The sequence below is a fragment of the Oncorhynchus clarkii genome, unplaced genomic scaffold, assembly GCF_045791955.1.
Source record: "Oncorhynchus clarkii lewisi isolate Uvic-CL-2024 unplaced genomic scaffold, UVic_Ocla_1.0 unplaced_contig_8549_pilon_pilon, whole genome shotgun sequence".
Classification (NCBI taxonomy): Eukaryota; Metazoa; Chordata; class Actinopteri; order Salmoniformes; family Salmonidae; genus Oncorhynchus; species Oncorhynchus clarkii.
In genome coordinates, this window is record NW_027261136.1 from 570001 (window position 1) to 583489 (window position 13489).

A 13489-nucleotide genomic window follows, 5' to 3' on the forward strand; every position below is an offset into this window, starting at 1 on the left:
GTATGTGTGTGTGTGTGTGTCCAGCATGTGTGTCTGTTCCAGTGTGTGTGTGTGCGTGTGTGTGTGTGTGTATGTGTGTGTGTTCAGTGTGTGTGTGTCCAGTGTCTGTGTGTGTCCAGTGTGTGTGTTTGTCCAGTGTGTGTGTCCAGGGTTTGTCTGTGAGTCCAATGTGTGTGTGAGTCCAGTGTGTGTGTGAGTCCAGTGTGTGTGTGAGTCCAGTGTGTGTTTGTGTCTGTGTGTGTTTGTGTCTGTGTGTGTGTGTGTGTGTCCAGTGTGTGTTTGTGGTAATTATTTACAGGGACACTGAGGAGTCAACATCATAAACCCTAAACCCTGGATAGAGGGGCTCAGTGAATGTGGAGGTGAATGTGATCAGGTGGGTCAGTGTGTCAGAGGAGGCTCTATAGAAGGACAGAGTGCCGGCTGGCCAGTCCAGATACACTCCTACTCTGTGGGAGCTGGAGGAGGGGACGTCTATGGTAGTGAGATCACTATTGTGACAGGCATAGTAACTGTTGTCATAGCAGATCAGACTCCAGGACTTGTCATTGTATCCAAGCCAACAGTCATCACCCCATCCTCTTCCTCTCCTGTTGATTCCTTTATATGTCACTCCTATATCAACCCTTCTCCCACTCCACTCTACCTCCCAGTAACAGCGCCCAGTCAGACCCTCTCTACACAGCACCTGTCCACAGTCCTCAAATCTCTCTGGGTGATCAGGATACGGCTGCTCCTCTGTCCCACGTGTCACCTTTCTGTTCTCCTCAGACAGAGAGAGGCATCTGTTTACTGTGTTTAGGTCCAGTGTGAGATCACAGACATCTGATGGATGAAACCAGACACAATATTAGAAATCATCATCATTCACATTAGAATGTTAACTCACTTTTCACTAATTAATTTAATGTAGATGTTTCTAGGTATCAAAAGGAGAAGTTAAGGTAACTTGAGACTTGTTGAATGATCATATGTTATACTGTATGGTAATATAAAACACACTTATTCAAATTAATTACACACACACAGTCAAATCAACTCTTTGTAAACTTTGGTGTCCCTGATTTCTGTTTCTGTAGAACTACAGCTGATATTTAATATGACCAAGTAAGTTATTAAGTAATGATGGTGGTCTTTGACTTTGACTTAACTTGAATTAAGACTTATTCTTAGTCATATTCTTCACAGCAGTCAACACTCACATTTTCTAAGCCCAGGTTTCATTCTGTTCTCTCCACCATGTTCCACACTGTAGCGGTAAGCAGAAGAACAGACAGTCATTGAGGGATACACACACACACACACACACGGTGGTCAGAATGTTTGTCTTAACCAGCCTGATAAGTCAAACATGTCTGATATGAACATTGACATAAACCCTCTACATACTTGAGTTTCTCCAGTCTGCAGTGTAGATCCTCCAGTCCAGCAGAGAGATGTCTGACTCCTGAGTCTCCTGGGTGATTGTAGCTCAGGTCCAGCTCTCTCAGGTGTGAGGGGTTTGACCTCAGAGCTGAGACCAGAGAAGCACAGCCTTCCTCTGTGACTAGACAGCCTGACAGCCTGCAAAGAGTCAAATCATATTAAAATCACACTGCTATTCTTTGGTGGTGAAAATAGTGGCAGTATATTTTTCAACATATTCAGATATATCAGTGTCCTGAAACCTTCTATATCTATTCATGAATTAATGTATCATTATTATAAATTATCAAAGTAAAGTAGAGAGAAACATGTGCACATATTTGATTACTCTATATTAGACTGGCTCTATATATATCTATTTTGAGAGTGAAGCTAACACTTTAAATGTAGTAGACTGACCAGACCAGTTTAAAAAGCAGTATCAGTCAGAAGACAGACAGTGAGGTATCAGATTTAGATTGTATTGAGTATACAGTCCACACCATATCTATTTAGACAGTGAGGTATCAGATTTAGATTGTATTGAGTAAACAGTCCACACCATATCTATTTAGACAGTGAGGTATCAGATTTAGATTGTATTGAGTATACAGTCCACACCATATCTATTTAGACAGTGAGGTATCAGATTTAGATTGTATTGAGTATACAGTCCACACCATATCTATTTAGACAGTGAGGAATCAGATTTAGATTGTATTGAGTATACAGTCCACACCATATCTATTTAGACAGTGAGGAATCAGATTTAGATTGTATTGAGTATACAGTCCACACCATATCTATTTAGACAGTGAGGAATCAGATTTAGATTGTATTGAGTATACAGTCCACACCATATCTATTTAGACAGTGAGGAATCAGATTTAGATTGTATTGAGTATACAGTCCACACCATATCTATTTAGACAGTGAGGTATCAGATTTAGATTGTATTGAGTATACAGTCCACACCATATCTATTTAGACAGTGAGGTATCAGATTTAGATTGTATTGAGTATACAGTCCACACCATATCTATTTAGACAGTGAGGTATCAGATTTAGATTGTATTGAGTATACAGTCCACACCATATCTATTTAGACAGTGAGGAATCAGATTTAGATTGTAATGAGTATACAGTCCACACCATATCTATTTAGTCAGTGAGGAATCAGATTTAGATTGTAATGAGTATACAGTCCACACCATATCTATTTAGACAGTGAAGTATCAGATTTAGATTGTATTGAGTATACAGTCCACACCATATCTATTTTGACAGTGAGGTATCAGATTTAGATTGTATTGAGTATACAGTCCAAACCATATCTATTTAGACAGTGAGGTATCAGATTTAGATTGTATTGAGTAAACAGTCCACACCATATCTATTTAGACAGTGAGGTATCAGATTTAGATTGTATTGAGTAAACAGTCCACACCATATCTATTTAGACAGTGAGGTATCAGATTTAGATTGTATTGAGTATACAGTCCACACCATATCTATTTAGACAGTGAGGTATCAGATTTAGATTGTATTGAGTATACAGTCCACACCATATCTATTTAGACAGTGAGGTATCAGATTTAGATTGTATTGAGTATACAGTCCACACCATATCTATTTAGACAGTGAGGTATCAGATTTAGATTGTATTGAGTATACAGTCCACACCATATCTATTTAGACAGTGAAGTTAACATTTTAAATGTGTCTCTATACTCCAACATTTTGGATTTGAGGTCAAATGTTTCATATGAGGTGACAGTTTATGATGTCACCTTTAATTTGAGGGTATTTTAAGACATATGTGTCTGTTTCACTATTAAAAATGAAAACAATTTATGTTTCCAGTCTCCCCATTTGAAGAAGTCTTAAGTATTCTGAACAATTCACTCATTGTGTATTAAAATAGTCAAACATTTAGTTTTTTGTCGTAAACTCGTTGGTTGCATTTGCAGTTTGTTTTGGTTGTGTTTTGCCCGATAATAAAATGGTGGATGATGAGTGGAGTACTTTTCTGTCTAAGAGAGTAGATAACATGTTTCTAAACAATAATAAATGAATCCTGATGATGCCATGATTAAGAAAAATCATGAAAGAATCATGAATAATAATGAGTGAGAAAGTTACAGAGACTACAACAAAACATGCTAACCTCTCACCATTACCAATAACAGACTACAACAAAACATGCTAACCTCTCACCATTACCAATAACAGAGGCTACAACAAAACATGCTAACCTCTCACCATTACCAATAACAGAGGCTACAACAAAACATGCTAACCTCTCACCATTACCAATAACAGAGGCTACAACAAAACATGCTAATCTCTCACCATTACCAATAACAGAGGCTACAACAAAACATGCTAACCTCTCACCATTACCAATAACAGAGGCTACAACAAAACATGCTAACCTCTCACCATTACCAATAACAGAGGCTACAACAAAACATGCTAATCTCTCACCATTACCAATGACAGACTACAACAAAACATGCTAACCTCTCACTATTACCAATAACAGACTACAACAAAACATGATAACCTCTCACCATTACCAATAACAGGCTACAACAAAACATGCTAACCTCTCACCATTACCAATAACAGAGGCTACAACAAAACATGCTAACCTCTCACCATTACCAATAACAGAGGATACAACAAAACATGTTGACCTCTCACCATTACCAATAACAGAGGATACAACAAAACATGCTAACCTCTCACCATTACCAATAACAGAGGATACAACAAAACATGCTAACCTCTCACCATTACCAATAACAGAGACTACAACAAAACATGCTAACCTCTCACCATTACCAATAACAGAGGCTACAACAAAACATACTAACCTCTCACCACTACCAATAACAGAGGCTACAACAAAACATACTAACCTCTCACCATTACCAATAACAGAGGCTACAACAAAACATGTTGACCTCTCACCATTACCAATAACAGAGGCTACAACAAAACATGCTAACCTCTCACCATTACCAATAACAGAGGCTATAACAAAACATACTAACCTCTCACCATTACCAATAACAGAGACTACAACAAAACATGCTAACCTCTCACCATTACCAATAACAGAGGCTACAACAAAACATGTTGACCTCTCACCATTACCAATAACAGAGGCTACAACAAAACATGCTAACCTCTCACCATTACCAATAACAGAGGCTACAACAAAACATGCTAACCTCTCACCATTACCAATAATAGAGGCTACAACTGAACATACTAACCTCTCATCATTACCAATAACAGAGGCTACAACAAAACATGCTAACCTCTCACCATTACCAATAACAGAGGGGGTCTGATCTTTGTGCCTCTGTAACTTTCTCATTCATCATTATTCTCGATTAATTCCTGATTATTCATCATCATAGTAGCATCCACATGAATGTAGAAGTGTTCAGAAACATCTTCTATTCTTACTGACAATACAAGTGAAGTGACTCCAAAATGACAGGACATTATTCACCATTCAGTTTCTATTAGGAAAACATCTAAAACACAACCAAGACAAACTGCAAATTAATTCAACAAGTTAGTAGAATCACAAGCTTCATGTAATCACTGCAGGCATGGAATATGGGACCAAATACTAAACTTACAACTACTTTAATACAATATATGTGGATATAACCGAATAATTACGACTTTTCAAATGGGAGAACTACATACATAAAGTGCTTTCATATCTGATAATACTGACCTCAGAGTCTCCAGTTTACAGTGGGGATTCCCCAGTCCAGCAGAGAGCAGCTTCACTCCTGAATCCTTCAGGTCATTGTTACTCAGATCCAGCTCTCTCAGGTGTGAGGGGTTTGACTCCAGAACTGAGACCAGAGAAGCACAGCCTTCCTCTGTGACTCCACAGCCTGACAGCCTGACAAAGAGATCATCATGACTTCACAAACACACTGTTAATTTAACACCAGTAGTGTAGAAGGACAATGGTAGATGCATTTGGTTTATTCTCTCAAACAACATATAGATTCATCTTCCGTCTCCTAGAATTGTATGGTCATATTGTTATACTAATGTGAAAATCAATGAATTTATTCAATATGTTTTTCAAAATAATATATTATACATATTATAATACATATTTTTCTCCAAACTGAATATTTCGTCCTGATGATTAGTACTTGAATGTCATTGTATTTACTCACAGAACAGCTCTGGAGGCTTTGACCACTGGCAGCAGCCTCAGAAGACCTTCCTCTGATCTGGAGTATTTCTTCAGGTCAAACACATCCAGCTCCTTTTCTGAAGTCAGCAACACAAAGACCAGAGCTGACCACTGTGCAGGTGACAGGTAGGGTTTTGAGAGACTTCCTGAGCTCAGGTATCTTTGGATCTCCTCCACTAGAGAATGGTCATTCAGTTCATTCAGACAGTGGAACAGATTGATGCTCCTCTCTGGAGAGGGATTCTCCCTGATCTTCTCCTTGATGTACTCGACTGTTGCTTCATGGCTCTGTGAGCTGCTTCTTGTCTTTATCAGTAGACCTCGTAAGTGCTTCTGATTGGACTCCAGTGAGAGGCCCAGAAGGAAGCGGAGGAAAAGGTCCAGGTTTCCCGTCTCACTTTGTAAGGCTTTATCCACAGCACTCTTGTAGACAGTAACTTCAGGCTTGTAGACAGTAACTTTACGCCTTTGTTTGATCCTCAAGAAAAAGTTCCTGGACTTTGACTGTGTTTTGGCCATTAGATTCTCATTGTTGTTGATGAATGAGAGGAACACATATACAGCAGCCAGAAACTCCTGAATGCTCAGATGAACAAAGCAGTACACCTTGTACTGGTACAGCCCACATTCCTCTTTAAAGAGCTGTGTGCACAATCCTGAGTACACTGAGGCTTCATTGACATCAATGCCAGCCTCCTTCAGGTCTCCTTCATAGAAAATCAGATTGCCCTTCACAAGCTGTTGAAAAGCCAGTTTTCCCAGTGACAGAATGCTCTCTTTATTCCAGTGTGGACCTGTCTCTTCTTTCCCAAGATACTTTTCATTCTTCTGTTTGGTATGAAACTCCACAAGGTGTGTGTACATCTCAGTCAGAGTCTTGGGCATCTCTTCTCTCTTATGTTTCAGCATGTGTTCAAGGACTGTTGCAGAAATCCAACAGAAGACTGGAATGTGGCACATGATGTGGAGGCTCCTTGATGTCTTTATGTGTGAGATGATTCTGCTGGCCAGGTCCTCATCACTGAATCTCTTCCTGAAGTACTCCTCCTTCTGTGGGTCATTGAACCCTCGTACCTCTGTCACCTGGTCAACACACCCTGAAGGGATCTTATTGGCTGCTGCAGGTCGGGTAGTTATCCAGAGGAGAGCAGAGGGAAGCAGATTTCCCTTGATGAGATTTGTCAGCAGAACATCCACTGAGGTTGACTCTGTGACGTCACAACAGATCTTGTTCTTCTGGAAGTCTAGGGGCAGTCGGCACTCATCCAGACCATCAAAGATGAACAGAAATTTGTACTTGTCGTAGTTGGAGATTCTTGATTGTTTGGTTTCCATTGAGAAGTGATTGAGAAGTTCAATCAAAGTGTGTTTGTCCTCTTTCATCAAATTCAGCTCCCGAAAAGGGAATGAAAATACAAATTGGACATCCTGATTTGCTTTTCCTTCAGCCCAGTCCAGAATGAACTTCTGCACAGAGACTGTCTTTCCAATGCCAGCAACTCCCTTTGTCAGCACAGTTCTGATTAGTTTGTCTTGTCCAGTTAAGGGTGTGAAGATGTCGTTACATTTGATTGCAGTCTCTGGTCTTGCTTGTTTCCTGGTTGTTGTCTCAATCTGTTTCAGCTCATGTTCATTATTGACCTCTCCTGTTCCACCCTCTGTGATGTAGAGCTCTGTGTAGATGTTATTGAGAAGTGTTGGGTTTCCTTGTTTAGCGATCCCCTCAAATACACATTGAAACTTCTTCTTTAGATTAGATTTGAGTTCACGTTGGCAAATCACAGCAAGCTCATCTGAATCTAGAAATAACACAGAGGGTATTAATATTACGCCTGTTTTAATGTCTACAGTATTGAAGGACTGTTATAAAGTTGTACATTATAATAATGTATTCTCTTAACTGACTGTATAAATCTGTAAAAGTGTTTATAATGCGTTACAGACTGGTGTGACTGATTGATATTATTATTGGTATTATTGATGGTATTATTAATGTTCTCTCTCTCTCTAAATTAATCACCACAACACATCCCTGCTGCTACTTGATGAGGTCACTAGGTGTTGTGTTAAGGCTGCTACAATATCATTGAGTTACACAGCTACTTTAGCTGTACTTTAGCTACAGCTTTTAAATGTTATAAAACAGCATTCAACATGAGGCTGACAGATCTTACATTTCTCCAGTGTGTCAGCAAGCTCCTTCTCGTTCATTTTCCTCAGGATGTGCAGTGTGATCTTCAGAGCCCCCTCTCTGGCACTGCTCTCCTGCTTCTCTTCTTCAGCGTCCTCCACTTCCTGCTTCTGTCTCTCAAAGCCTTCTGGGAGTTCTGGACTAAGAATCCTCTTGAACGTCTTCAGCTCGTTCTTCACAAATGTCATAATTTTCTCTTCAAGCAACTGAAATAAATAAAGTAAATAAGTTAAGCAAGAGAAGAAATGCTTTCTCATCAACACATTAATGAATGATTGACAGATCAACGTTACTAGAGGTAAACAAAAACAAATGTACATAACAGGACCACATACACTGAATATGGAGGCCAGGTCTGTTTGATGACTCTGGGAAGACTGACCACTGAGAAACTCTGACTCTGATCTCTGCTGTTGGTTTCTGTGGACAAAACATGAGATTACATCTCCTCATCCAGGGAGTACACACACACACACACACACACACACACACACACACACACACACACACACACGGAGGGAACGTTGTGTTTGTTTAATATTGTTTTAGGACTATGAAAATGCACAAAAGGATGAGCCTATGGATTATGAAAACAACAACAATAAATGGGAAAATGGGAGAGGAGAAATGACTAGAGACAGTGTTGTTTAACTCACTGACCAGGACCCATGAGTTCTTCTTACCTTGGTTCAGTAGAAAAGTCTCCCTCTCTAAACTGTATAGGTTGTTTCATAGACCAGTCACTCTTCATGGACACACAGCTGGGAACAGGGGAGGCTGGTCTCTCCTGCTTGATTGGTCTTCAACACAACAGAGACAAACATTACATCTCTCATCTACTCTGAGCTCAGATGGGGAAACATAAGAAGAGTTTCACAAATAGAACTTCCAGACGTTAGTTAACGGCGCGCGAGCAGTGTGTCATTTTTAAAAACTAAATTAATTTAGCGTCGCGAGCGTTGTAGTCAGTCTGTCAACCCTGCTAAAAGGCTGGTGTCGTTACTCTGCCTTCTCCGGGGGCATGTTGAGGTAAATTTACGAACCGGGAGGGTTGAATGATGTAATTTATTGGAGGGCTGGAAGACGCACTCTCGAGGTTGTTTACTCACAATATCAGATATTAAGATGATTTTTATAATGAATGTATACTGAGGTTGAGGTTCTGACTAGTGATTATTTACCCGGGGTTCAATACCTGCTATTGAGGCCAACTGAAAATAATATTCAAAAGTTCGGTCCTTGGACACAGACGGGTTAAACACTAAAGTTACCGTCCATCTAGTGAAGAGAGGAGAACCGGACAGACGTAGCCAGCATCCGTCAACGAGAGAGGGAGAAGCCTCACCGGGATTTAACAGGTGGAAGAAACAACCGGGGAGCTCCATCGGTCCACAAGAAATGCAGACAGCCGGTGATGATGTAGTGGTAGCTATGGTAACTAGGATGCTGCTGGTAGAGTAGCTAGCTAGCTTACCGAGCTGTACCGACTAGCTAGGATAACTAGGATACTGCTGGTAGAGTAGCTAGCTAGATTACCGAGCTGTACCGACTAGCTAGGATAACTGGGATGCTGCTGGTAGAGTAGCTAGCTAGCTTACCGAGTTGTACCGACTAGCTAGGATAACTAGTATGCTGCTGGTAGAGTAGCTAGCTAGATTACCGAGCTGTACCGACTAGCTAGGATAACTAGGATGCTGCTGGTAGAGTAGCTAGCTAGCTTACCGAGCTGTACCGACTAGCTGGTCGTTCTATACCTCATCTCGATGATGAATCCGGTGAAACACAAATTGAAACAAGGATAGAGAGTGAAAATGATCTGGCTACACTCACACTGTCCCTGACCGTAAAGAAAAAAGCAAATTGAACAGTAAACTTCGGTGTCTCAACACTGTAACAAACTCCGTCGTTATTCCCCAAGATCACCTCAGTCCACTCTGCGCGTAACCGGCTTGGCGCCACACCGAATGTGGACAGTTCTGTACGGGGACGCGGACAGTTCTGTACGGGGACGCGGACTCTTCTGTACGGGGACGCGGACTCTTCTGTACGGGGACGCGGACAGTTCTGTACGGGGACGTGGACAGTTCTGTACGGGGACTCGGACAGTTCCAGAACACTGACATGAGCAGTGGAACACAATCAACTAAACCCAGTCTTTACAGTGGGTTACATTAGTAATATTCATTTTTTTATTATTATGTGAAACAAACATTTTATAACAATATGTTGAGATCTGGGACCATATCGCCAAAGTGTCTCAGAGTAGAAAATGGGTCGTATAAGTGCTGAGAATAAAGGCATTTTACACTTATGGGTATAAGTAGGGTAACTATGCATGAAGTCTCTAGTCAGCAGATATTTAGGACACCTCGTGAGCTGTCCTAAGTAGTTAAGAGTTAACAGCAGGTGTCCTAAGTAGTTAAGAGTTAACAGCAGGTGTCCTAAGTAGTTAAGAGTTAACAGCAGCTGTCCTAAGTAGTTAAGAGTTAACAGCAGGTGTCCTAAGTAGTTAAGCGTTAACAGCAGGTGTCTTGATAATACTATAGAATAATGCAGTGAGTCAGTGGTTCCTGCGCAACATGTAATTGTTTTGGAGCAGATAAAAATAACGTTTTGATATTTGATATGATCAATCCATTAATAATATATGTCTTGTGCTTTTGACAATGATTTATGTGTAATAATTAATAATTATGTATAACAAGTGATACCATGTATGTCTCTAAAGCGTTTTGTCTTCATTTTGGCAGATTAACTCATGCTTATTCCCCAAGATTAACTCAGGTTTTCACCCAGTGGCTAAGGAGTTGGACCTGTGGCCTAAAGGTGGCTGGTTCGAATCCCGGTGAGGCCGGGTGCTGGAAAATGTGCTATTTGCTAACTGCTGGCTAACTTTCTGGTTAATTCCTTAGATCTCAAACCTGCCCCACCTTTCCCAAGCCAATTGCTAGACTTTCACATAGAGGTTACTAGGTCACCCAGTTCAAACTACATTTGAAAAATAAAACTAATGTGGCTTGTTGATCAAGTGTTCTGCCTTACAATAATAAATATAACAAAACAAAAACAGCAAAATGCTGAGAGGTTTTGATGAACAAAATAATCAGTGATATTTAGTACTATAATGGTATTTACTAACATAATATTATTACTAAAACAGTTTCTAAAATAATTAGGGTTAAGGTTAATGCTAAATAGGTGATACGTAGGGTTAGATGCTGATGTAAGAAGGGCTTTATAAATACATTTGATTGATTGTTAGGTTGAGGGATTTTAAGGTAAAAAACAGTATGAGTTTATATAGCTCTCTTGCTCCTCCCTGTGGCCTTCTGTGGGTACTACATAACTAATTCACGACACCTACTCGGCTCATAATCTGAAGTAGCAACCGCGTCGGATCTACAAATCAACGAGCTATATCTGTCCATTTGTTTTCTAACTCAGTGAAACTGCGCAGCTTTCACTCAATCCGATGACTACGAACGAACATTTCGATGCATATCAAATTACCCAGCAGCCATTTAGAAACAACAAGTCATCAAAAAAAGTGTTTCTTCATTTAAAAAATGTCTTCTGGCTGTTTAAATCTGCCACGTCTTGAAAAAGAGGACAGGGACATACGTTTTAGTTTGGTGGTATACCTTTTTCTGAAAACAAATATGGTTAACCATGACCAGAAAAGGTTTAAGGTTTAGCACTGTGGGTCACCACAACGTGTATCCAGGCGAACAGTGATCACGTTCACCAAGTAGCTATGCCGGCAGGTGTCATTGATACAAGAGTGAAGCTGCCATTGTGACGCAGAACAATGAGCTGGGAAGAGAGAACGTTCAGAAGGTGCGTTGATTCCACGGAGCTCAATAAAACTAATAGGAGCTGGCAGGAAGAAGAATGACCTAAAATAAGGCCTGTTTTTTATATAACACAACGTAATGTTATGAAACTGGGCTCCATGGCGGATGCAATGAACTAGTTATCAGAAATTAACATTGTTGTAAATGTCATGTTTCCAGCCTATTTGAGGCTAATCCTAACTTCCTATAAAGGGTAATATATATATATTCTACATATACTGTATACTCAGACACTTCCTAACCTCCTATAAAGGGTTCTATATATACTGTATACTCAAACACTTCCTAACCTCCTATAAAGGGTTCTATATATATTCTATATATACTGTATACTCAGACACTTCCTAACCTCCTATAAAGGGTTCTATATATATATTCTATATATACTGTATACTCAGACACTTCCTAACCTCCTATAAGGGGTTATATATATATTCTATATATACTGTATACTCAGACACTTCCTAACCTCCTATAAAGGGTTCTATATAGAACTTTAGTGGTTCTGTATATGTAGGAAGATAGAACCCTTTTGGTGAAGAGTGAAGAGTGTGTTGATATAACGGATATATTGTCAGAATTCAGCTTGTAACAACAATCAGAATAAAAACTATAAAGTTATGCCTGCCAACATATTAGATAATAATTAAGAGGCTAAATGATTGTGTCATGCTACAATTTTATAGAGGTGTGTGTGTGTGTGTGTGTGTGTGTGTGTGTGTGTGTGTGTGTGTGTGTGTGTGTGTGTGTGTGTGTGTGTGTGTGTGTGTGTATCACAGTCTAATATACAGGATAGAAACATTCCATTCCAGCTGTGTAGCGTTTTGAAAAACAAAAATTAATACACAAAAAACTATGAATTAAAATCTTAGAACAACAATATTTTACAGACAAGGTTCTCCTGAGCAATACTGTCTGATAAATAACAAATGTGTAAAAATGGTGGAAACACGTTTTAGAAACAAACAACATTGTAATCTCACCTCTTAGCTTTGGTGTCATGTTCCCCAGAGAGCCTCGTTTTAGAGGCAGGGCCCCCCTCCTCTCTCTCCCCAGAGAAACTCATTTTAGAGGCAGGGTCCCCCTCCTCTCTCTCCCCAGAGAGACTCATTTTAGAGCACTGACCCCTAAACAGAGATCCAACATGTTGGTTGTGGTTAACACAGTGTCAACTAAACAGAGATCCAACATGTTGGTTGTGGTTAACACAGTGACAACTAAACGGAGATCCAACATGTTGGTTGTGGTTATTAACACAGTGACAACTAAACAGAGATCCAACATGTTGGTTGTGGTTAACACAGTGACAACTAAACAGAGATCCAACATGTTGGTTGTGGTTAACACAGTGACAACTAAACAGAGATCCAACATGTTGGTTGTGGTTAACACAGTGACAACTAAACAGAGATCCAACATGTTGGTTGTGGTTAACACAGTGACAACTAAACAGAGATCCAACATGTTGGTTGTGGTTAACACAGTGACAACTAAACAGAGCACCAGCATGTTGGTTGTGGTTAACACAGTGACAACTAAACAGAGATCCAACATGTTGGTTGTGGTTAACACAGTGACAACTAAACAGAGATCCAACATGTTGGTTGTGGTTAACACAGTGACAACTAAACGGAGATCCAACATGTTGGTTGTGGTTAACACAGTGACAACTAAACAGAGATCCAACATGTTGGTTGTGGTTAACACAGTGACAACTAAACAGAGATCCAACATGTTGGTTGTGGTTAACACAGTGACAACTAAACAGAGATCCAACATGTTGGTTGTGGTTAACACAGT

General features: G+C 39.9%; 1 protein-coding gene across 1 annotated transcript in view; it reads right to left on the minus strand.

Annotated features, from left to right (window-relative positions):
• LOC139405167 (NLR family CARD domain-containing protein 3-like) overlaps positions 1-12810 on the minus strand; it is a 144434-nt gene extending 131624 nt beyond the window's left edge. Inside the window, exons 1-5 of the mRNA XM_071147585.1 lie at positions 12673-12810; positions 8519-8635; positions 8171-8255; positions 7819-8041; positions 5625-7443 (exon numbers count right to left, since the gene is read on the minus strand). Coding sequence (XP_071003686.1) covers positions 5625-7443; positions 7819-8041; positions 8171-8255; positions 8519-8635; positions 12673-12800 — 2372 coding nt within the window. The 5' untranslated portion in view covers positions 12801-12810. The remainder of the gene's footprint in view (positions 1-5624; positions 7444-7818; positions 8042-8170; positions 8256-8518; positions 8636-12672) is intronic.
• Positions 12811-13489: the final 679 nt, after the last annotated feature.